We start from the raw sequence: 26393 nt of genomic DNA, 5'->3' as shown, positions 1-26393 counted from the left end.
ACAGAGGTTGACTATAGATTATCATGATGTATTTAGTGGCATATTTCACCGCTTCATTGTCAAGGACAGTGACAGGTGCACAATGCCATAGATGGAGAAGATACCTATTAATCCAAGGTCACAAAACAGCAGAAAATGACGTAAATACACCAAGAATGAATATAATCCAACACAAACAGGAGCTTTAAACTAAGAAAGTTTGCACAGTTGTAAATTCCACATGGACATCATAATGTGGCGAATGGCACAGCCAGCAGGTATTAAATAAAGTTTTATTCGCCTGTCAGGCATAAACAAACCTTTTAATTTTATGTGTTCTTAGTTGCTAGGATATTGGGATTGAAAACATATTTGGACAATGGTTCTCCTCACAGATGATTCCTGGTGAGAAGCATTCTGTTCAGAACCTCTGACCTGTACAGGATGTGACTGTTGCCTGTAGCACACTGTGCACGTGTTGGTTAGCCAGTAATCTTATCCAACTGGGGAATGGATAAAACTCAAAGACTATAAAAGAATACATCCATGGCAACTTTGACTATTAAATGAAATAAAGCAGAATAAAGGCAGCTATACCTTTAGTTATGGGAGTGAAATAAAATGAAATTTCTGAAGGGTGTGTAAAAGACCAAATGAATCAAATCTTTTTAACCATATACAGTAACTAGAGATACGGTACATAATACCAGTGAAGTGTTATTATTGGGTTTTTCCACAAGGTCTAATGACCCATTAACCCCCTGAATGGCAGATTAGATTGCAGAACTCTCAAAATACACCACTATTTATTTCCTATTTATTCTGTGTAATGCTGCTTAGCCGCTGTGTTCTGGAGCAGGGAAGGGAGGAAATGTGGAACAGTCCCCTTTGCCCAAGAATAAAGCATCTCTACGAAGGCAAGCTTCTCCCTTTTAAAAACATAGTCGACCTTCAGCTGAATTTGAGGAGATTAAAGAAGGTGTCACATTTCTCAGGCAACTCATTATTCAGCATGTTAACCACAATCTGACCACAATTCACTCAGTGTTAAAAAAACTCACAATGAAGTCAACCAGAAATGCTTAACAATCAAAATGTGGTAAATAATCTGCAATAATTAATTGGAAAAGACATCTAAGCCAAGGACAACACATTTTGGGCTGATTTAATATTGTTTGCCTTAGTCTTGAAGTCTGTGGCACACACTTCTTTTACCCAAATGTGAATAAAACAGTGATTTTTTAAAATTTGTAGCTTCAGTAAGCTTTTGGTTGTGGTTACAGTGAAGATTGTAAGTTCTTGTCATTTTGTTTTTAAATGATACAATCTATTATATGTTCCCCCTCCCCCAAAAAATTTCCTTTTTTTAAAATACTCGAGGCAAAATGACTTGTCCCAAAGTATGATCACACAAAGAAAATTGGAGAAGTATTAAAAAAAATGAAATACCAGACAGTTTCTTCTGGAATCTTGTCCACGGCAATAAAACAGCTAAAAATCATACCCTCATTAATGTGGTGTAGTTTTGAATTTATTACTAAAAGTGGTACAACGTCACTTTGCTGGCTGTGTGTTCCAGCATGATCAGAACTGAGTTTTGTAGCAAAACATAATTACAAGGTAAGATTGGTTTTACTTTTCTTGAACCAGACTTAACTATAACCAGTAATTGCTGACCAAAGTTTAGAAATAAAGTTCACTGATTTGATTTGAAACAGTATTTCTTGGTTGGATCAATTTGCCAAGTCTAGCCAACTAAAATAGCAGTTAAAACTATTTTATTAAAAATGGCAAAATCCAGTGGTTTGACAGCATATATATATGTATGGTTACTGACACGAAAGCCAAATGCCGTACGAGACACTTGTTGGGAGAAATTCCACCTGGGTCTCGATTTACTCCAGAATTTAGCAAACTCTTAATTTGCTGATTCACTCAGACACAGAAGATGAAAATCCTGCATAGACAAAGCAGTTAAAATATAAGATTGTGTCTAATCTTGGTAAACTTCTTAAATCGAATCTTAATTTGGAAGTTGGTTTTGCTCAGATGGGTTTTTGAAATGACTTTTACATTGAAGAGCTTTTGAAAATTCTGTGTTATCTTAGAATCCTAAGGCTAAATCCAGAAAACAATTCAGATCTCTCTTTACTGACGAACTCTGAAGGCCAGGGAACCACTAAAATTTACAATGCATAGAAAATAAGATGCGATTTGAATGTTTTTATGCCCCATAGAAGGCAGAGATTGTCCAAGAAACATACATTTTACAATTGATTATTTAGGTCTAGCTATGGCATGCCCATCTCATACCTGAATGCACCATATGTTAAACATTCTCAGGCCAATGTTTAGGGTAGCTTTTTGCTATACAATTTCTCTCTCTTTTTAATAAAAACTGTGCTATATCTAGGTGCAGCTGCCTATAAAAAAAATTATATTATTTTTAATATTTCAATGATTGTACGGTACATTACAATAAAGGAAAAAAATGGATTTGGCATGTATGAAAATGGCATTTTACATTAAGTAAAAATAGTCTTATCACAGTTTTGGTAACACTTTAAGTTCATCTCATTGAGTACATCCTTCACATGTGCAGAATTAGAGTAACACTCGTCTCCATCTTAGCTTTTATGTGTATCATCAATTGCTCTTGAAACAGTAGACCCCATATAACCGGTGCTTCTTGTCTGGGAAACCCACAAAGCGCACAGCTGCTTCACTCTCGCTGCATCGGAAGCGGGGTTTGGAGATCGGGTATCGGACACTGCCGTCGGCCAGCCAGCCGGCATCACAGCGGTCATAGCCCAGCAACTTCCAGGCAGCATACATCTGCCCAACTTTAGCAATCTTTGCCCCGTTCTTAACGCAGGCTTGCACAGCTTCAACATAGGTCAGCTTCCTAGGGTGGATCAAGTAGTAGAACTGACCTGGAAAAGAATTTAAAAATTTGGTTACACAAATTTTAATGTTGAAATCCAACAATTATAAGACCATTAAATGTCAGTCTGGCTCAGTTGGTAGCACTCTCCTCTCTATTTCAGAAGGTTGTGGGTTCAAGCCCATCTCACAGACTAGGATAATCCTCCAATATAGTCTGTAGGGGAGTGCTGCACTGTTGGTGGTGCCACCCTTCAGATCAGTTGTTATACAAGGACCCATCTGGATGGTAGCAATCCCATGGCACTACTCAAAAAGAGAAGGGAGTTTCTCCTGGTGGACTGACCAACATTTCTTCAGATAAAATTGGTCTTTCCCTTCCTGGCTGTTTTTGGGACAATGCTATACGCTAATTATATATACGCTATGTTTCCCCAAAAAGTAACTAAATTTTAATATATATCCTGTGACGTGCTTTGAGATATTCTGTTGATACGAAAGGTATCAAATATAAGGATTATTATTATTAATCCTTTAAGTACCTGTGCATTGTTTGCAAACAAGTACATGTTTGTGTGTAAGTTTATTTCTCTGAACCTTAGAATTAGAAAAAATGCACAGAATATTTCTAAGTCACCGTGGTCTCAAAGTGCAAAGTTTGGTGATCGTTTATTTTGGGTTGAAATAATCTTTTAGCGTTTAGTAAATATTAAAGTAACTACAGCATTGGCGATCATAAATAAATAGAACATAGAACAGATAGATCAGAACACAATAATCACATTCTGAAATGGACTCAGTAGAACTCGGCCAGAAAAAAACATTATCACCAAAAAACAGATGATCCCAGTTGGATTAGACTGCAGTGCACTCCTCTCCATCATTCTCACTGCCAATTAGCTTAAATCCCTGCACAGTATTTCCACTGCTCTTTCAGCTCCCTCGCTGAGCTATCCTACCAAACACTAAAGATCAAGCTAAAAATATTATTATTCATTACTCGTGAGTGAAGCAAATCATTATGATCGATGCCAGCTGTAAAAGCTGGCAGATAGCTCACACCTTTATATGCACTGTTTTTATATCCTGACAGAGAAATGCATCGATCAGTATTGAACATTTTTAGATATAAAAATATGAAAGAATGGAACAAGCAAAAACAGTTGAGGTTATCACTAATTCCTTCTACAGAACATGTGCAATCTTCTTTATCATGGACAACTTATTTGCCAACCAAATACAAAGTTACTACATATTACAGTAAATCCTGTGAAGCACTTGAGACATCTCCCCAACGTGAAAGGCACTTTATCAAATGCAACGATTATTCTTTTATTTAACTAACTGAGAAAAATCCTGTAAAATATCACCCTGAACTGAAAACATTTGAATTAAGCTCCACAACAGAGTTTAGCAAGTCTCTTCTCTTGCAATAGGGAATTCACTTATTGTAGAAATTCCTATTATAAATAAAGGAAAAGCATATTTTGCTAAAGGTAGCAAAAAGCAGATATTGGGTCACACTATCCATCCTCAAATGCAACTGGTTTCAGTGTTCCGAGATGCTATCCTGCATGAAATGCATTACATAAATACCTGTTTTGTTATTTAAGTTGCTGTCCATTGGGTCCAATTTGCAATATTTCTTAATGAAAAAGGCTCATTGGCAGGACTTGGAAGGGCAGACCAGTCACTGGGGGCAGGGACTCTTCCCTCTCAGCTACGGTTAGCCCTGCAAGCCAGAGCCCTAACAGATAGGGTGGTCCTAGCTGGACAAAGCAGCAGAAAAGTTTGCCAGACAGTGTAGCAAGTTTGGAATGGCAAGCTATGCGATTTTAGCTGGGTAGAATCCAGCAGTACTCCAACACAGACTCTAGAGTCCCCAAGCCTTGGCTTTTGCCAACCTGAGCCTAATACTCTCTGGAATTGGGTAAGCAGTATGCATCCCAACAGGGAGGGATCACAGATTCCATTCCAATAAATATCTCTGGAATTCCCATGTATAGGTGAGATGCATGGAACAGTTTGGTCTGGATCAGACACCTAGCTGACCAAGAAAAATTAACAGAAAATGGTAATTATCATATTTCTAAAGCAAGTAATATGCTGAAAATTGCATTCTTCAGTAAATTCAAAAGTTTAAAACATGAACGATGTATTTTTGAGGACATTCGATGGTTTAGCAATTTGATAATGTATTCTTCTGCACACTGAATCTTTTAGAAAATTGGTTTCAGAAATCTATTAAGGAATGCCATAAAATAGACCCCACTGTCATGCTTTCGCTGAGAGTCTGTCCTGATATATCCATTACTGTATGGGTTTAAAAGAGCAGCAATTCTTTTGTTAGTGAAGCAAATCTAGCAATTTTGCCAATTATGGGGTGGGGAGGAAATCCAATTAATTTCAACCATGATACAAATTACATTACTAATAGATATGCAGCATACTCCACTGGAGCTCAAAGTTATATTTAGACCAGCGCTAAATTTATACCAGCAAACCAGAATCCACACCAGATTGAACATTTTAAAATTCTGTCAGCATAAAATTCTGAAAGATGTGGTAAGTTCAAACATTTATTCAGATAAGCTGCACCCAGAAGTGTAGAACAATAGAAATTTACAACAACAACAACTTGGATTTGTAGAGCGCCTCCACACTGGAACGCATCTCAGAGCGCTTACAGCACAGAATAAGGCCATTCAATGCACTGTGTCTGTGCTAGCTCCTTTAAGAGCAATCCTTTCAGTTCTATTTACGTGCCCTTTCCCCATACTCCTGTAGTTGCCTCCCTTTTTTGGTATTTATCTAGATGCATCAAACACTTTATGCTGAATTCAATTATTGCTTTGTTCTGAATAAGTATGTTGAGATATGGTTCTTGCTTGCACTTGCCCTTCTGTGGTTGGTTGCTTTGATTTCATGCCAAAGAAAATTTAGTAAGGAAACTACATCTACTTGAAAGAGATTGCAGAGGTGATAGCTTTGGCATTTAAATGGTTAAATCAGAGGACTTTGAAACAATCATGCACTCTACCACAAACTGTTATATGAATGATGCTGAGCTCATGTCATTCTTACAAGATGGGAGGAAAAGATTGCGAATAGGAGAGTGAACACAATCTAAATTAGCTGCATTGATAACTTTGTAAAACATTGAATTGGGACAAAATATATGTGGAAATGTTCCAACTAAAGGGTATTTTGACCCAGTGCGGAATTTCTTATGTAATGTACTTTATATATTGCTTTGTTTAGTGTCTGACATTTATTGTGCTTCAGGTTGCAAATTTGGTTGTAAATAGACATTTGGGTAAAGTTTGCGTTCCCTTTGGCCCACCTAATCTCATCCTTTTGGAATACCACCCTATCATAGCATTAGATGTTTTATAACCTAATCCAGTGTTCAAGCCTCAACCATGCTTCCTAGCAATTTGTTCCAGTTGTTAAATACCCTCTGTTTAAAGAAAAAACTGCTTCTTGATGTCTGTCCTGAAACTGTCCTTTGCAATCTAAACCTATGTCCTCTTGTTCTACTGTTGTGGTGCATCCTAAAATATTGTTATGAGTTTACTCATTCAATCCCAATTAAAATGGTATATACCCTGTATAAGGTGCTCCTGGACTTTTCTCAAGTCTGAACCTTAGCTTATTTCATTGCTCATAGCTCATTCCTCTAACACTAAGGATCATCCTGGTTGCTTCTATCATTTCTCCATTCTAGGGCTTGGGCTTCTTATATTGCATTGACCAGAACTATAAGCAGCACTCTAGGTTTCATATTGAGTGGGGAAGGCATTGTTGAATGCCACAAACTTCATCTTTAACTTTACTGTTACACACACTGAGCTGTTGATCTAACTTCGTTCCCCACGGCTACCAGCTCCATTAGAACCATAGCGAGGGAGTATTAGTACAGCTTGGCAAGAATCAAGGCTTAGGGATCCCAGACTGTGTGTTGGGGTACTGTTGGAGCTTAACCAATTAATCAATTTGCAATTGAAAGCACTGTCTGGCAAGATTCCTTCTGCTTGTCCAGACAGGACCACCAGACCAGTCCTTCCTTTGGCTTGCAGGGTTAACAGCAACTGAATGGGAAGAATCCCTGCCCCCAGTGGCTAGTCTGGTCCAATAGTAAGTTCTACTAATGAGCAAAAATGGCTGGGGTATCAACAGGAATGCCCTGGAGTACTGCAGACCCACCTGGCTCAGAAAATGGACTACTGAGACTACCACAGAGGGTTGACTTGATTCTGACATTTTGTTGCCAAGCAAGTGACCTTGTCAACTCCAATGAGACCCCATTTATCTTCTCCCACCCATCCTCCCTCAGCAAGATTATATATTTGACAGGAGATTATACCCTTATGTCTGTGTACAGATTATTGGCATCATTTATTAAATAATTTCATTTCATGAATTTTAAAAAAAGGTTTGTTCTAACAAAAGTCTCCTGCGAAAATTTATTGAGAATTTTTTTTAAAACTTTTACGGAAAGGACAATAAAGTTGGCAACCTCCGAAATGGCTGAACTAATAAGCAAGAGTCCAGTACAAACAATTATTAAACATATCTGATTGTGCTTTATGCAGAAAATAGCAATTAGAATGTTCAATGCTCTGATTTTGTTTTGTTCCAATTATTAAAACGTAACCCAGAGACAGAGCCCAATGCGTCATAGGTTGTGTAATTTAAACATTTTGCCAAGCAAAGCAAACAAGATTGTATGAAATTGCAATCCCAGGACTCAAAGGAAATGATCTTTGCCAAACTAAAGTGACTGCCACTACCCACTAGAAAAGGTCTATAGCATGCCAGAACTGTGGAACTAGAATTCTCCATTTGTCGATTTTACTTCAAAATCATTAAACCTGGGGCAAAATGAAACAAGTCTCTTTGTCTAATATTATTTTTTATAAAAGACATCTATGAATTAAATGTTGTTTTATTCAAGAATTAACTAAAATGTTTATTTGCTTAAATCTGGGAGAATCATTTCGATGTTTGGATGTTCTTCAGAGAAAATTTAGCCAGTACTAAAAGTTAGGTACGGGACAGATGTACACATTTTAATTTGGAACCTATTCTCCCAACTTAAACAATTCAATCGCTGTTAATTGTTCAAGGAGACTATTCATAGCAATATAAGGAATCTATATATCCACTAAAAACACTGCGGAAAACGGTCAAAGTTTCTATTTGATAGAGGGCTGACTTGTCTGGCTTGTCTTTTCAATATATTATGGGGCTAGGACATGGTTTGCAGAGCTCTGGATGGCCTTCAGTTTGTATAAATTGGAGCTGGGACATACAGCGAGCAGGCCAGAATAAAAACTAAACACCAAAATTACACTACTTTGTGTTTGCTTGGAATGATTGCAGGTCCTTAGTTGAGTAATTTTGGGTTCGGTATGGGCAGAGTCTGAGTACCTCTTCATGATACTACTTTGTTTTTATGTCCAAATTTGATGCAACGTCTTAAATTTGAAGCAAAAAGCCAGTGATTCTTCAATATTTAATGAAGTTTGTTATTTCTCTTTGCTTATAATGATTTAATGACACACATTTATGAACTACAAACCTTTACCAGGTGAGCATCATTTTCTTTGCAGTCTAATGGTAAGAATATATCCAAATACTTTTTTTTGATCTCCGTAGTGTACAGTTACAGTGGGTGGGGAGTGGGTATGAGTCCTGGCATTCTGATCCAGCAGTATGTTTGGAAGATAAATGATTACACATGTGCCTGGTACTCCTACCACAAAAAGTGTGTTGCATACTGTAGTCCCAGGTAGACTATCCTCCTGCCCCTACACTGGCATTATTATACACATTCATGGATTGATGATAACAAAGCTTGAATTTTAAGCACACTGTACAGTTAAATCAATGTTCATCCCTTCTCTCTTCCTGTGAATGTTGGTTATTGATTGTGTCACTGCAAGGAAAACACATCATTCACCTACAAATATACAGTCACTACATTTCACAGTAAGTAATGTGAAGTGCTTTGAGATGTTTCGATGGTGTGAAAAGATGCTACACCAAATGCAATGATTATTATTGCCTTCCAAGGACTATAACTGCTGGTGAGGTGCAAATCAACAACAACAAATTACATTTGGATAGCGCCTTTCCCGTCAGGAGTACGTCCGTCCCAAGGAGCTGGACAGTCAAGGATTTGGACCTGAGCTGGAGGTCGGGATCAGGAAGGGTGGACAGCAGGGAGGATATGGGTAAAAGGTGACCAAAAGTGTGGTTGAAGAGGAGGATCTTGAGATGGGCTTTGAAGGAGGCAAGGGAGGGGTCGAGCGAATCAACAACCCAAGAAGCAGTTCTGAAAACATGTAAGGTGACATGTAAGGTGACATTTTCAGCACTGAAAAAAGACGTTCAGCCCATTGAGTCTGTGGTCCTGCTATCTTTTATTCTAAGTTACTTTTTTTATTAACCCCTCCTTTCTTCAAGTTTTTACTTCTCAGCAGCTCTCTTTTGAATGCTTTGAATGATCCAACCTCAATAACAATTTAGTAATGAATACCATACCCCAACATTACTCTGAGTGAAGAAATTCCTTCTAACCAGAAGAAAGAGAACATCAGAACTAAGTTACTGATGTTATCGGCCATTCTTTACTGTTTTCCATTTATTTTACAAATACTGCTATTTAGGTCACTGCACATCCCATAGTCATTTTACTATATAGTGAATCTTGTGAAGGCTTTGAGACATTCCATTAAGATAATAACATTTATCTCAATGAATTGCCCCAAAGCTTTCACAAAATTCTTGATATTACATAGGGGGTGTATTGCTCAGATTTCAGTACTCAATTCAGGGAAATGTACTACTGCACAGGGAAATTTACTACTGCACAGAGAATATAACTTCGAGAGCCTAAAGCAGCGCCTAAAATAAAAAGTATTCATCTGAGGATTCAACAATAATAAAATAATAATCTTTTAATCTTTGCATTTGATATAACGGCTCATCACTTTGGTGAAACATCTCAGAGCGTTTCACAGGATTTACTCTAACATGCAGTCACTGTGATTTCTGTAGTTGAATCTGAAGCCAAATTGCAATAACAATGTCCCACAAACAGCCATGGAGTGAGCCATCAGTTTTATTTGCTGGTTAGGACAAGGGGAGAAACTCCTCTTTTCAAATACAGTAGCACCATGGGATCTTTAATATCCACCTGAACAGGCCGCCAGGACCTTGGTCTATTGTCTTAATATTAAAGTCGTAAATCACAACCTACGGATTTAGAGGCACAAATGCTATCAAACGAGCCAGGCTGAGACCTAAACATGGTGGTGCTAAAACCTGGAAACAAGTCACTTACCCTCTGCTCCACAATTGGAGGTCGCGCTTTCAGCCACTATAATAATAATAATAATCCTTGCATTTGATATAGCGCTTTTCACGTCGGGAGGACGTCCCAAAGCGCTTCACAGAACACACTGTAAAGTGAATTGACTGTATATTTGTGGGCGAACGCGGCAGCCAATTGTGCACAGCAATGTCCCACAAACAGTCATGGATTGAAAATGACCAATTTATTATTGTTTTGTTTTTTTAGAGGGATTATTATTAGGCTCTGTGTGAAGTAAGGAAACTTGCCCAAGGTTTCGCCCTGCCGGGAATCGAACCCAGATCTCTCACTTGCAAAGCGAGTGCTTTAACCACTGAGCTACAGGACTCCACAATGCCCTGAAACTTTGGAAAACTCTCCCTCAATCCCTCTGCCTTGCCCCCTCGCTCCCCTTTTTCAAGTCCTGCTTTAAGATCTTCCCTTTCGACCATGCTTATGGTCACATCCCCCCACCCCACCGGCTCAGAGTCAGGCTCCGCCACTGTTAAGCGCTCCGAGATGCTGTCCTGTGTGGAAGCCACTATATAAGTCCAAGTTATTGTTTTAATTGCTGATCTCTTTATAAAAACTAATGAAAACTGGACTGGTTTTTCGCACACGACACATCCGCTATGTTATATCATGAACAAATGCCTGGCGGCATGTTTAAGCAGTACTGTAACTCAATCCTGCAATTATGCTGATATTGATAAAGTTCCTGAGTTCAGCTCTCGCTGGCTGGGATATCATGAGGATTTTTTATTGCATTAATACCTTGTAAATCACTGCTAATACACTATAATATATGACCTATTGGTGGTAGTGTTTTCCATGAATTAATAGTGAATTACTTTTCAGTATAGTGCAATAACGACTGGAGAGTCATACGTCCAGCTTTGAGATCACAGCCGACAATGGATACGCAACATTACCCCCCACAAGCCCCATTCCCCACCCGCCCTAAACTCCTTATGGTAGATTTCACAGCAGCCATGAAATTGAAAGGTTCTGTTAACAGTTCTCTCAGTTAATAAATTCGCACAGTTTACAAATTAAACTTTTTTTTGGTGACCCCCAGATTATCGAAGAATACAGGCCAGGACACTAGGAGAACTCTGCTCATCTTCAAAATATTGCCAAGATCTTCATTGTCCACATGATCCAGCAGAACCGCAGCTGGGACCTCGGTACGAAGTCTCAACTTCAGTTGGCACCTTGAACAATATAGCAGGTCCTCAGTCCTACACTGCGTGCTATCTATAATAATAATAATAATCCTTGCATTTTGATATAGTGCTTTTCATGTCGGGAGGACGTCCCAAAGCGCTTCACAGAACACACTGTAAAGTGAATTGACTGTATATTTGTGGGCGAACGCGGCAGCCAATTGCGCACAGCAATGTCCCACAAACAGTCGTAGATTGAAAATGACCAATTTATTATTGTTTTTTTTTGGAGGGATTATTATTAGGCGTGTGGGGTAAGGAAACTTGCCCAAGGTTTCGCCCTGCCTGGAACTGAACTCAGGTCTCTCGCTTGCAAAGCAAGTGCTCTAACCACTGAGCTACAGGCCTCCATCTAATCCCATTCTGGTTCGGACCTCAAACCCATTACCTTCTGTCCTATAGCGTGCTACCAACTGAAACAAGCTGATCAAGAAGTGAGTTTACAGGCTCAAATTTCACAAACTCCACAGCAGCAACAACAAAAACAAATTGATGAATGTATTTATCATAAATGTATCCTCTTATGAATGATTCTTGCTACAAGGCAATATCCGCATCTGTCATTGAGTAATATTACCTAAGTGTATAGGACCGTGTAAGACTCTCAGTGTATGCATTTCCATATACATAGAAACAGCAATTTTCAGCATCACAGAGATAATTCAGTCTGTGCCATTGCTCCCTTTTATTTCTTAATTTGCTCTTTTTAAAAAAGGAGGTAAAACCCCACACCATTGGTACAGGATGAGCCAATGCAATTATTTCAGGCCTTGCTTACCATTGTAGTTGGACGTAAAACAGAACACATCATATCTGTTCTTCATCTTGTCTCTGTAGCCATAGCTTCTGACACCGGGGACAGTATTTCTGCCACCGCAGGGTTCCCTGGGTTTGGTGATGGGATACTGCACAGATCCATCACTCAGCCATCCTGCATTACACCAGTCCAGCCCTGCTCGCCATGCATCATACAACTGATCAAAAGAAGCAACTATGGCATCCTGATCTTTACATGCCTTCTGAGCCTCTATGAAATTCAGGTTGTAGCGACCCAGCCGTGGGATATAAGGAAAGATGAGCCCTGGAAACAAATGAAAGGTGCAAAACACATGAATCATTGCATGAAGAGTTCACAACAATAACAACAAGATTACATTTGTATAGTGCCTTTCAGGTTGAGAGGATGTCCCAAGGCGCTGGACAGCTACAGCATTTAAACCCGAGCTGGGGTCAGGGGGGAAGAAGGGAGGGGAAGGGGGGTGGCCGATGGCATGGTCGAAGAGGAGGATCTTGAGGCTGGGACTTGAAGGAGGCTAAGGAGGGGGCGAGGCGGAATGATTGGGGGATGGAATTCCAGAGGTTGGGGGCAGAGTGGCTGAATGGTGGAGCGGGTGGGGCGGGGGACGTGGAGCAGGCCGGAGCCGCCTGAGCGGAGGGAGCTGGCGGGTTGGTAGGGGATTAGGAGGTCACAGAGGTAGGGTGGGGTGAGGCCATGGAGGGCTTTGTAGGTGAGGACCAGGATCTTGAACCAGATCCTCTGAAGGATAGGGAGCCAGTGGAGTCGAGCGAGAGGGGGAGACGGGGTCACGGAGTTTGGTGCGGGAGAGGACCCAGGCTCAGCGTCCTGGATTATCTGCAGCCTGTGGAGGAAGGAGTTGGGAAGGTTGACAAGCAGGGGATTTGCATAGTCGAGCCTGGAGGTGATGAAGGCATGAACAAGAGTTTCAGGGCCTGAGGGGTGAGGTAATGGCAGAGTCGGGCAGTGTTACAGAGGTGAAGGCAGAGGGGGTCATGGCTTGGATGTGGGGAAGAAAAGACAGTTGAGGGTCGAACAAGACACCTAGGTTCCTGACTGATTTGGTGAGTTGTAGTGTGCAACCATGGAGGTTGATGCTGCCAGAGCCTGAGGTGCAGAGGCGCTGGCGCGAGTCAATCAAGAGGACCTCAGTCTTGTTCACATTCAACTGTAGGAAATTCAAATCCAAAATCAAGGGGATACGTTCTCTGCCCCGTCCACAGCCACCCCCACATCACCTCTCCCTCATGACCCATCCCCTACCCATCCCCCGCTATACTCCTTCGACCCCATCTCTCCCTTCTCCCTCACCATGGCTGTCCGCAAACTCAAACCCACCACTCTCGATCCAATCCCCACCTTTCTCCTTATCTCCCAGCTCCACCTTCTGGTCCCTCTTCTGGCCGACGTCATCAACCTCTCTTTGTCCACGGGGTCAGTTCCCATCTCCCTAAAAACAACCGTCATCACCCCCATGTTGAAAAAACCTTCCCTGGACCCATCCCTCCTTTCCAGCTGCCGGACAGGAGAGGGGCCAGAAGGTGGAGCTGGGAGATGAGGAGAGAGGTGAGGATGGGATCGAGGGAGCAGCTGGTGGGTTTGAGTTTGCGGACTGTTAAGCAAATGTATATAATAATAATAATAATCCTTGCATTTGATATAGCGCTTTTCACGTCGGGAGGACGTCCCAAAGCGCTTCACAGAACACACTGTAAAGTGAATTGACTGTATATTTGTGGGCGAACACGGCAGCCAATTGCGCACAGCAATGTCTCACAAACAGTCGTAGATTGAAAATGACCAATTTATTATTGTTTTAGGTTTTTGGAGGGATTATTATTGATATAGAACCGTATCACATCTTCGAGAGGTCTCAAAGCGCTTTAGAAAATATACTGTCAAGTGAATTGACTGCATATTTTGTGGGCGAGATGCGGCAGCCAATTGCGCACAGTAGTGTCCCACGAGCAGTCGTGGATTGAGTGGACAATTTATTATTATTATTTTTTGAAGAAATTATTACCCCCAGAAAAGTGATACGTCAATCGACTAACAACCTGGTTCCTACTTACTGCTAGGTAAACAGAAGCGTGTTTCACCCTGCCAGGAATCAAACCCAGTTCTCTCTCTTACGAGGCAAGTGCTCTAACCACTGAGCTACAGGATTCATATAATAAGTAACTAGATACACAAATGTGTACAGATGTCAGGTATATAATTAAGTACCTCCAATCAAATATGTGTTCATTTAACACCATTCACATATATTCGTGGGGACCTATGGGTGATTTTATCATGTGAATAAGCAATTATTCATTTTTAATGACTATGGATTTCAGTCGGTCAATTTCTTTGGCTTTGCTCCACAGTTCTCCATTTTCTGGCATTATCATAATGAACGCCTGTAATATTCAACCACCTAATTCACACACTATTCTGTTCAAGATGAAGCTGAATCTTAGCATGCTGTCAAAATAATAATAATAATAATAATAATAATAATCCTTGCATTTGATATAGCACTTTTCACGTCGGGAGGACGTCCCAAAGTGCTTCACAGAACACACTGTAAAGTGAATTGACTGTATATTTGTGGGCGAACGCGGCAGCCAATTGCGCACAGCAATGTCCCACAAACAGTTGTAGATTGAAAATGACCAATTTATTATTGTTTTTGGTTTTGGAGGGATTATTATTAGGCGTGTGGAGTAAGGAAACTTGCCCAAGGTTTCGCCCTGCCTGGAATTGAACTCGGGTCTCTCGCTTGCAAAGCGAGTGCTCTAACCACTGAGCTACAGGACTCCAAAATAATGTTTCTATATCGGTCTACAACCGTACTGTTTTTAATCTGAATTAAAATATACTTGATAGATATACATAAAAGATACAAACACAATATATACCGAGGTAAAAAATAATTATCACATCACACACTACGTAACACACCATATGGTATCATGCAAAACGATGCATGGATAAGTTAATGGATCGCACCTACATCTAAATTATGCTAAAAACTAATACAGTGGGGAAAATTGATGTTTCATAATTATCATATCAAATCTGTTATGAAATTTTACATTTTTCACTCCCAACTATTTTTTTCAGATTTCAAGGTGAAAAGCCTTTGTATGAATAATTTAATTCCCTAAATTATGCGATTCACTCCCCTCTTCCCACAATCACTTATTATTTTTGTCTCAGCCTCCTCTTCCCTCTCTGAAGCGCGTTTCATTCCTTCTCTGACATGACTGTCTGGCTCTGCCTCTCTAGTTGCTAGTTGCTAAAATGCCCATCTAGAGTGTGGAGATGGTTTGCCTCTGACCTTTCTACGGGAAGAAATATCTCCCCAGACAGTGATCAGGGGCTCAGTGTGGAGAGACCAACCCCATCCCTACTCCCTAAAACCAAGAACCTTGTGACACAATACAAACTGCACTGTAACAAGCAGTGCAATTAAACCACCTCTGAACTTGTATTTTAATTAAGCAGTTCTGGATGAAACCTCCGAGCTACTCTACTGGAATTTATTATCCTGAACAATTTATTCATGAGAAATGTAGGACAGCCACAACACGGGTACAAAGAAGCCAGCAAATGTAGGGCAAGCTGGAGCTCTGTTTAGACAGAACATGTAAAAATCAGCTCACTCTAACAGCACGCTGGATTTTGAAATGCAGGACTGGGACATTTATGTAGGTTTTGGAATTGTCCTGCTGAACAAACAAGTCACACTGCATTGCAGGAAATGTGCAAAATGGAAATCCTTCTAGCCTTTGCTAAATCGGTATCGGTCACATGATCCCATGGGATTGGTTCACAATGCAGCGAAGGGAGATAAAGGCTGCGGTGAGTATCACAAGAACAAAAGGAGCACATTGAGGCATTCAAAATCAGTGCAAATTGACTAAGCATCAAGCTGGTACAATTCAACACCAATCAACTCTGAACCAGCAATGTCACTCAGATAAAACACAAGGACGCAGGGAAATGGAAATGTCACATTGATGCATTGGAGGGCATATTGCTGAGGATGGGGGTTACAGCACATTGTTTACACAGGGAGATTTATTCTGCATGAAGTCTGTGCTGCACTCGTTTTTCACTCTGAAATGGAGCGCAGAAATAAAGAAAAACAGATGTTGGGCAGATTTTAATACTGCTGAATAAAATCTCTCTTCTTTTTGTTGTGTTGCTTGTCCAGCTGCAAACAGCAGTTGCTTGCTCACATTCCAACTGTGCAGTGAGATGAGCAGCAAGCAGGCATGCAGTTACTATCGTCCTGGGAGCAGAAGTGCAGTGAGTAGAAATGCAGCCAGCAGAATGGATATGGATACGATATATGGATATAGTATATCCATATACTGTGGGTATATGGATATACAACGTGCTGTAAATGGAGATACACTGTGGGTATATGGATATACAATGTGCTGTAAATAGAGATACACTGTGGGTATATGGATATACAATGTGCTGTAAATGGAGATACATTGTGGGTATATGGATGTACAATGTGCGGTGAATGTGACCTGCACAGAATGACATCACATTCATAATAATATAAATAATAATCCTTGCATTTGATATAGTGCTTTTCACGTCTTCTAAACGCCTCAAAACGCTTCACAGAACATACTGTAAAGTGAATTGACTGTATATTTGTGGGGTCAGCCAATTGCGTACAGCAGTGTCCCACAAACAGTCGTGGATTGAGTGACCAAATTAATATTATTTTTTTGAGGGATTATTATCATTTGTAAAGCCAAAGAACTGAAGAAAGCTCAGAATTGGAAAAGGTCACTCAGCCCATCAACCCTCCAGATCAAGCAAAACTGTCAGGAATATAATGTCCTGAACATTTCACAAATGTTACATTCATTGCAATTCTGCCTGGTCAAAATGTTTTACTTCTTATGAATTCTTTTTCCTTTAGAAGTGATTTAAGGCAATCCAGAATGGGATTCCAAAGCCCAGCGACCCAACAAGCCCTTGCATGATTCTCGTGGTTCTAGGTCTTTTGGCAGATCTTAAATTCCATGAAAATTTCAGGACTTCTGCGACAGGCCTGCACTTGTCTGCATCTCAGAGAAGGTCCAAGCATCTCACTGTCTGGTTTCCAGGTAGGGGGGATATCTTATGTGGAGCGTTATCCACTCCAGATTTAGCCTTGCTCATGCAATTGCACTCATGCACCATTCTATCTATCTATCTGTCTGTCTGTCTGTCTATATTGCCACTTTATGCACACTTAGTCTGATGCATACTTGGTCAGTCTATCCTACTCACATTGGTCATTTTGCCACCAGGCTAAGTAGATATAGTGGCACAACAACAACAAATTACATTTATAAAGCACTTTTCACATCAAAAGGATGCCGCAAGACACTGGATAGTCAAAGCTTTTGCATCCGAGCTGGGGTTGGAATCAAGAGGGTAGATGGTAGGAGGGGTTAGGGTGGGAGGGTGGCCAAAGCACAGTTTCAGAGGTATCTTGAGATGGGCTTTGAAAGAAGCAAGAGAGGGCATGAGGCGGATTCCGGGATGGAGTTCCAGAGGGTGGGGACAGAAAAGCTGAAGCTGATTGCCAATGGTGGGGTGGGCAGGGCGGGGGACATGCAGCAGGTCAGTGCCCATTGAGTGGAGGGAACGGACAGGTTTGGGCAATTCTAGTTTCTCTCTTACATCAAGTGATTTTTCTACTTTCTACAGGGAGTGCTCTGCCCAAGTTACCATGTCCATATGGAGAAATCACAACTAGGAAACAGTCATCAGGTGATAGGGCACCCTGGCTCGCCCATGGTCACTGGGTGACCCTTAAAGCAACTCACCCATTGAACCTCAAGTTACTTCTTGTCCTATTCAACACCAACATTCTCCTATTTTTTAGCTGTTCCACTGGTGGTTGCTCAGTTTAGCATTCCACCAAATATGAGAGAAACTAAAAATTTTTTATTCACAATTAGATGATCAAGTTCTCATCACCAAAAGAATAACAAAGCAAAAATCCAATTATTCTTAATGCAGCTTCTCACAACCAGAAACAAAATTGGCTTGAACTTGACCTAATTTTAATTGCTTTCAAAGACTTGCTTCTTAACCCCTTACTGATACAAAATTTGCCACAAAGCATACAGTTAACTACACTTTACAGTACATTCTGTGAAGCACTTTGAGACGTCTCAATGACGTGATACGATGCTATATCGAACGCAAGGATTATTATTATAAAATGAGTGTGAACCATATTAACTACAGGAGTGAATCAAATCTACTTCACCTTTGGTGTCAATGTTGTACAGAAATTTTGCTGTCTTTTCTTATGCCTAATGTTGCTTGATGTGGTTTTGTCACATTACAGGAAAAACATTTTCAAATTAAACTCTCAACAATTTACGCCATTTCTCTTTCCAGCATTACAGCATGTCCTGATGTCTTCACTGTAAGTGGTCTGAACACAGTTAGAGTTGTGAACTCCAACTGATTTAATTTCTATATAAACACCAATCGCAGTGAAATTAATCAAAATATCAGATTTTGAACAAAAAAGGTAAATATTTTATGACAGGAAGACGGTGGCAATGCTCTCACACATTTCATGGTACCTGTCATCCACCTAGTGAACTGGCTGCAAGGTGACATGCTTGGCAATGGATTGTCAGAATTGAGTGGCGCGCTTAGAAATCTAGTTTTCAAGTCAGGCAGGTCCACAGTCATCAGGGCACTACTGATGACAGAACAGCCAGCCGAGCTCATCAGCAGGACTTAGAATGGAAGATACTTGGAGATTCTTGCCACCCAGTTTCTGTTAACTCTGCAAACCAAAGCCCAATGTGCAAGATAGTCTTATCTGGACAAGCAGTGGGAAAGTTGCCAGAAAGGAAAAAAGACCTTCACAATCCTCGGGACACTAGGCAGTAGTTTGGAACAGCCCAGGAGAATGTTTTACAACCCTACCATGCAGTAAATGGGGAAAGGATGTGCATTGAAAGAGAGGTGAAAATAATCTGAAAGCAATGAAGGAAGTAAATAGGAAATAAACAAAGACTAGGAGATGTTTCCATCATCACTTCTTTTTTGTACCTGAAAAGAATGCCTTTTTCTTACCTTGTAGATCAAGCAACACAATACCGGTGTCATCTTCCAGTCCTTCAATGACTTCACACTTATATTTACCGTAGTCCTCCAAAGTTAAGTCTGTTATTGTGATAGAGGCATCATTATCATCGGTTTCTTCCAGGAAAATCCTTCCCTGGTAGTTTCCGAAACTTTTTCTGTTGTGTCCCATGACTACAAATACATCAATCTCTTTAAGGTAATCAGAGGTGAGTTTGGTCCACTTGATCCGGATTTTAGAAGGAGTCGGAACAACACCCACATGTTCATGGTGGAATTTACAGGGCAGAGTGGCATTTCCACCCCGGTAAGAGACTACTTTAGGCTGTTCTGTCTGTACCTTCAACAGTGATCCAGTATCTACAGGAATAAGAATAATGATTACTGTAAACAGACATCCAAAGCCTTCTGAAAGCGTGGTGCCCGGAATTGGGCCTTACCAGTGATTTATATCGTTTTAGCATGACTTCCTTGCTTTCGTACTCTATGCCTCTATTTATAAAGCTAAGGATCCCAAACACATTGTTTTTAACAGCTTTATCAATCCGTCCTGCCACCTTCAAAGATTTGTGTATGTCAACTGCCATGTCTCTCTCTTCTGTACCATTTAGTTTATTTTGCCTTTCCTCATTCTTCCTCCCAAAATGCGTCACTTCACACTTTTCTGCATTAAATTTCATCTGCCATGTGCTTACCCATTTCACCAATCTCAAAACACTTCACAGAATTTACTGTAAAGTATAGTGACTGTATATTTTGTGCAAGAATGCTGCAGAAACTTCATCAGTTGGAAGCGTATTGCTTCAGAAAATGTGAAAAGCAAACTGAAATATTTAGAAGAATCATTCAGAAATAGAGGCAGAGAGTACAAAATCATTCCTGCTTTCTAATTTAGCTCCAGTGTACCTTAGATCTATTTGGTGGTCATTAACTACATGAGCAAAGCAGCTATTTGAGAGTATAATCTGGAGCCGTGCTTACAGACGGCACAATTCCTGATCAGTAATGGTCCAAACTGGCAACTTCACCATGTTTCTCTGCTCATAAGCTCATGATAGAAAATAGAGATTTGCTGAGACTTTCTCAAATCGGAACTGATAGAATACAAGCCAAGAAGTGCTAACAAGCCATTAAGAACTTCTAACCTCCTGATCATCTACCTATTGATTTTAAGCAAAATGCCAATACATATGCTAACCCTGAGTAGAAATGAACACAGGGTAAATGGGAGGATTGTCAGAGGTAATTAAGCAGAAATGTAAGTGAAACAGAATAGTTACAGATGTTCTGAGATTCATCTAGTGGTGGAAGTTTTTCTGAGTTACAATAAAAAATCCTTGTTTTTTTGAGTTTAACATACTGTATCAATATTAACTGATGTGATAATGGAACAACGGGGAATAGGCTGAACTGGGAAAGACTAACAGAGGATGCCTGGGGTGAGTGCAAAACAGTAATCTAATTTGAGAAGGTCACAGAATAGCATTAGCTGTGAAGACCAAGAATCTTATGTTGAGATTACAGCGTAAAAACCCTCCTTTTCTTTGCAATCTCCTTTGGTCCTATTCTCATGCCTGTGCTCTCTATTCTTCCTGGTCTGGTCTACTGTTCATTTCTTACTCATAATTGGCGGTCAAGCCTTCACCTGGTCTGCCCCTCCTCTCTGGACTCTCTCCAACTATCCAGCCACCTTGCTCCTGCTCTTCCTGCCTTCAAAAATCACTTATTAATTCGCCTCTTTGGCCATACCTTGGGTCAACACCCTCACATTTGGAAGTGAGCAGATAACTGTAGCAGTGGAGGCAGTACAGCAATGGTTTAAAGGGCTGAAAGTTTGATAAAACTGTACTCATTAAGTGAACTCATGAACAGAATTACTCATCTGGCATCAAGCCCTTGTAACATGGGTGAAATAACAACTGTTGTGTTAGTATAGTTAGGATTAGTATAGAGATCAAAATATTATGTATGTTAGATGAATAAAATTCCAAGTTAATCAAATGCATTACTATGATCCCGGTTTTTGTTTATTAGTGTACATTATTTCAAACAATATCAAAACAATACAATTCAATTAGTTAACAATTTTTTACACCAACGATTAGAGTCTTTTATGAACAATTTGTACTAAGGTATTGAGGAATTGGACAACTGCAGCTATTTATAATTTTTGGGTTAAAACTGTTGTATTCCTAAACACATTGCAATTCTTATTTAAGGAAAGGGGGTAAAATATTGTTTTAAGACACATGGGTTTGAAATATTTTCTTTTTTTAACTTCTGAACAATGGTAGTTTCCAAACCCAGCTGAAAAGCACTGTTTCATTTAAACTTGGTTTTACTTGGTGAAAATACTTGTAAGCACTTGCACTAGGAGTTAATGTACTCAATATAATGTAATCATTTTGAATGTACTCAATGTTCTAGGTTGAAACACACACATCTCCTGTTATATGGGGCACACAATGAGGGCTGTGAATGTAACCCACATAACAAGAGAAGTTGACAGTAGCCAGGAACACATTTACTGTTCTAAAAACTTATATTGAGCCAGTTTATACTGAGAAATAAGAGTAAAGCCAATTAATTATCCGTTGTTGCCATTGTTCCTGATCTCAAGTTGTCTTGATTTCCTGATCTCAAGTACTGGCTTGATGCAGAACATTATTTTTTGAACTACAGCCCAGTGATCAGAGCAAAAAGCAAGTTCTGCAGCAATTTGCATACCTGCACCAACTCCCCTTCCAATTGCAGCCAGCCTATCTTATCCCTTGGTGGTAGACCCACCTTGCTAGGTTTTCACTCGGGAAGCTCAAGCAAACAAATTAGAATAGGACACTCTCAAACATCCCCTTAAAACTATTATCCTTAAAATTATTGGCTTTAAACCAGTGCAAATGAAAAACTACTGTATAACTAGCCTGAGCAGCACATTAATTTCCAGAGCATTCATATTCCCTAGGAGAGAACCACGCATCATTGAAGGGTTCCTTCCTCCATGGAACAATTTTATTAAAGTATTAACTTAGATTCATATCTATTGACTGGGAAAGATTTGTGACATTGCAGTGACCCATGACATGATCTGCTCCAGATGCCAATGATAGATTTTATCTCTCAATATCTTCCCGATTCACCATTAATTGTTATTCACAGTTATAAGAATATTAGGGTACATGAGCTCAGGTTTATGATTGGAAGAATTAAGGGGAGGTTATATATATTTTTTTAAATCAGAGGTTTGTTGAAGGAACTACCACCTGCTTAGATTTGCTTGATGAATCAGATAGCCTCCTGCAATGCTGGAATTGTTATTATTGTATAAGTAAGCACAGGATGGCAAGATACCATTTTTCCACCGTCTTGTCCCAAAGTAAAAATAAGGCATATTTCCCTAGATCTGATGGTAGTTTCTCTCTGAAAGCCAGGTCCATAAGCAAACAGTTAATCAGTCTCCAGATACGGCACTGAGCACAAAATAAAGTGGTGCATGATGAGAGATCAGAATCTGCCCGATGCCCAAATTGATTGATGTATACAGAAAATCTCCGATGAGTCTCAAAAACATCAATGTGTCCATGCAGGTTATATGTAGAGGAATAGAAATAATCTCTTGCCAACAGATAGTGCAGTCAATATATGTCCACAAGATCAATTCTGCTGCTAAACTATTCTAAGATTAAAAATAAAAACAGAAGTCGCTGGGAACACACAGCAGGTCAGGCGTATCTATGGAGAGAGAAAAATGAGTTAACGTTTCAGGTCAATGACCCTTCGTCAGAACAGACCTTTTGAGTTCTGACGAAAGGTCATCGATCTCAAATGTTAATTCACTTTCCTCTCTCCATAGATGCTGCCTGACCTGCTGAGTGTTCCCAGCGACTTTTTTTTTATTTCAGATTTCCAGCATCTGTCGTATTTTGCCTTTTGTATCTTCTAAAATTACTTGGGTTCTGTTGTATTCCTCCCCTTCCTTCCAGATGTTAGCCAGTGGTTGATCCACTGGCAGATTTATACCCTGCTACAATCATGGTTCCCAATTTAAATAATATAACTTGGGTATTACAAGTTAGTTCACTTGCGAGCTATCAGATCAGCCCATTATGTATATCATCGTCCAAGGCACTTCATCAAGTAGCATCAGTTCCTGAGACGACACTGATTTGACATCTGAGAGGCTGTTGAGACGTCATCATTGCAGAAGCACACTGCTTCACAGGAATCAATCATGTTTGACATGCACAAAAACATAATGGTTTGAAAATTTTCATGGGTGACATTCAAAGCCAAACAGAACTCATCCTTTTTGGTACGGGCTTAAATTCAGTGCTCGACCTTTGGATTCGCAGAAAACAGAATCCCAGATTTACCAGAAATGCTTACTTCTGGTTATGTTTGTTTTACCAGTGTACATGCTGGTTGCCTAGTTAATATCTTCCAAATAAAAGATACATTTTATTGCACTTACAAGGTTTTGATTTTAATGTTATCACTTACAAGGTTAGCTCCTTACTTTCTCTTCCCGATTACATTGTAATCATGTTGTGTTTTTTTACTGCAGTAGCTAACATATTATGACAAATGAGATATATTGGTGCCAACGATCAGCGTGGGATGTAGGTTGCAGTGATAGTTTGGTTACCATGGAACCAATTTAAATCAGACTCTAATCCAAAAATGGAAAGACAATGGGTTATGGGCCTGGATGATTTAGTCCCTCTGTGTATGTAAAATGACGTTTTGTAAATTACATTAAACCTTTCCATCCTAAAGCAGGAGGTTTGGGACCTTGGGACGTCCTCCCAATGTGTAAGGCTCTATATAGATCCAATTTGTTGTTGTTTTTGAGCGACAGCAGACAGTCACTTACAGGCATTTAATTTGTTTTATTAGGATTATGTCAAAAAAAGTTTTATTCTGCCTGGTCTGACCTCTCCAACAATGTAATATGGGTGGAGGTGAGGATCAGCATCTGACAGCCTAGTGGGGGAGAAGATATAATATAAACAGAAGGCAGCTTCCTCAAGGGCTTGGTGGGTAAAGACACCAGCTTGATTAGTACTGAGACATAGAGAGCTTTTGTACTAAGTTTCTGCAGAAATCACCCATTAAAGGGGAACTGCAATCATAAAATTGATATACTGTAAAGTGTAGTGACTGTGCGTTTTGTGGGCGAAACGTGGCAGCCAATTGCACACAGCAGTGTCCCACAAACAGTTGTGGCTTGAATGACCACATTATTATTATTATTTTGAAAGGGTTATTACCCCCGGAAAGCGATCCGCCAATAGACTAACAAGTGAGTTCCTACTTACTGCTCGGTAAACAGAGGCGTGATTATATGGTGCTTATAATACAAATGAAAATATTGACACAAGGTTCATCGAGTCCTTTTATCATGAAAATGTTTAATTTTTAAAGAGTTATACATTGTTAGCAATTTAGTATCTCAATATTATTGCTCGTGGGGTAAGTAAAAAGAGGAGGAATGGATTTAACATTTGGTTTTAAACGTTAAAATTGCAGTCGTGTTTGCATATTCAAGGATTTCATGCCTTTAGGAAAAGCGCAATTTTGGCCCCAAATGATGCTGCTGAGTACAAATAAGATGAGTGTGAATGTTTGTGTGTGTATGCGTGTGGTGGGGGGGAGGGGGGTGAAGATAAGAAAAGTAACTGTAGGAGTAAGAGAATCCAGCAGAGGCACATTAATTCCAATGTATAAATGATGGAAGGTAAGAGGTGGCAAGAGAGATCAGCATCTGTCAGAAACAGGGATTGCTGCACACAGGGAGATGCTGCGTTATTTTAGCAGAGCAAAGTTGAAGTACATGACAGGAGAATTCTGCTTGGCAATTGGTTGTTAGTTGAAAAAAAATAAGTAGAATTAATAAGAAGGCTTTTGCAGCTGTGATTTGAGTACAAGGCAGAATAGAATAATAATCAACTAGTCCAACAGTTGTCCACACGAGTGGTATTAAACTATAAATGTGCACCTAGGCATGCTTTTTCTGTAGGAATATTTCAAGCACAACAAATTATATTTGTAGAGCACCTTTCACGTCGAGAGGATGTCCCAAGGCGCTGAGTATGTTTCACTTAATATGTTTAATTCAGTTCTTTTGTGTACTTAAATTTCGAAGCTTTAAATTGTATGAAGTTACATAGGAATTGCATTAATATTGCAATCAGTACAATGTAATACAACAGGCATTACGCAGCCCAGAGAGAGATTCTGCCACTGATGCTTTCTGTGATGCTGCTGTACTTACCTGCAATGTAGATTGTCCTGAAGAACTTCGGCTCTGTGGAGTTCTGACTTACACGAGAATCAGCCCAGCAGACCGACAGCAGAGCAAGTAGAAGCAGAGAAGTCATCTTTGTGATGGCAAGAATTCACTTTACTGTGGGGAAAACTAAAAGGAATTTGTACAATTTAATAAATGGGTGGGGATTACAACAGCTGCAAAATTGACTTAAGCAAACTAGTCAAACGCAGAGACTGATCTTTATGCTAACTCGTAACAGCAGTTTAAGGCAATGCATAAATAAGATACAGATATATAATTACTACATATCAAAATCTATTTCTAGTAATAGAAGACATGTTTGTAGCAATGTAGGAACATACATTACTAACAAAAAACAGGTCACATCAATCTTGAAATAGAATTTGAGCATTGACTTTGTGACATTAACATTCTGACACCCTTTATGTAGCAAAATGCATAGAATACAGTTTCTTGCTTTGTTATGGACTGTTCAAAAATACAATATTTCTATCAAACATATTGGTTCTATAGTCTATTTCAATTTAGATGCACAGGAACTGAGATCAGGAGCATGAATGCAATTCTGCATAAAAAAAGTATTAAGATAACTCAGGCCAATGAGGCTCAAAAGAAATATACGCAATGTACAGAAAATTGCAGAAAAGCCTCTGCAGGATTTTTCTAAATCTTACAAAAATGAAATTGAAACATAAAAGAAAACTCAGGCAATCCACTCACCATTTTAAACAGAAGCATCACCCG

General features: G+C 39.7%; 1 protein-coding gene across 1 annotated transcript; it reads right to left on the bottom strand.

The window, feature by feature from the left end:
- Nucleotides 1–1956: 1956 nt before the first annotated feature.
- hapln1b (hyaluronan and proteoglycan link protein 1b) lies at nucleotides 1957–26393 on the bottom strand. The gene is made up of 5 exons (XM_007899744.2): nucleotides 26370–26393; nucleotides 25632–25775; nucleotides 19352–19720; nucleotides 12227–12529; nucleotides 1957–2912 (listed from the first exon to the last, which is right to left on the bottom strand). Exons 2-5 carry the CDS (start codon nucleotides 25735–25737, stop codon nucleotides 2626–2628), a joined length of 1065 nt encoding a protein of 354 aa, XP_007897935.2. The 5' UTR covers nucleotides 25738–25775; nucleotides 26370–26393; the 3' UTR covers nucleotides 1957–2625.

Source organism: Callorhinchus milii, unplaced genomic scaffold, assembly GCF_018977255.1.
Source record: "Callorhinchus milii isolate IMCB2004 unplaced genomic scaffold, IMCB_Cmil_1.0 Scaffold1, whole genome shotgun sequence".
Taxonomy (NCBI): domain Eukaryota; kingdom Metazoa; phylum Chordata; class Chondrichthyes; order Chimaeriformes; family Callorhinchidae; genus Callorhinchus; species Callorhinchus milii.
This window is presented reverse-complemented; position numbering and strand designations above follow the sequence as displayed.

Excerpts from the sequence above, each read along its gene's own strand:
- hapln1b (XM_007899744.2), bottom strand. The coding sequence starts at position 25,737 with ATGACTTCTCTGCTTCTACTTGCTCTGCTGTCGGTCTGCTGGGCTGAT. Across the intron at positions 19,721-25,631 it reads CAGGACAATCTACATTGCAG|ATACTGGATCACTGTTGAAG; the intron begins GTAAGTACAGCA and ends TTATTCCTGTAG. Across the intron at positions 12,530-19,351 it reads TGTGTTGCTTGATCTACAAG|GGCTCATCTTTCCTTATATC; the intron begins GTAAGAAAAAGG and ends ATTTGTTTCCAG.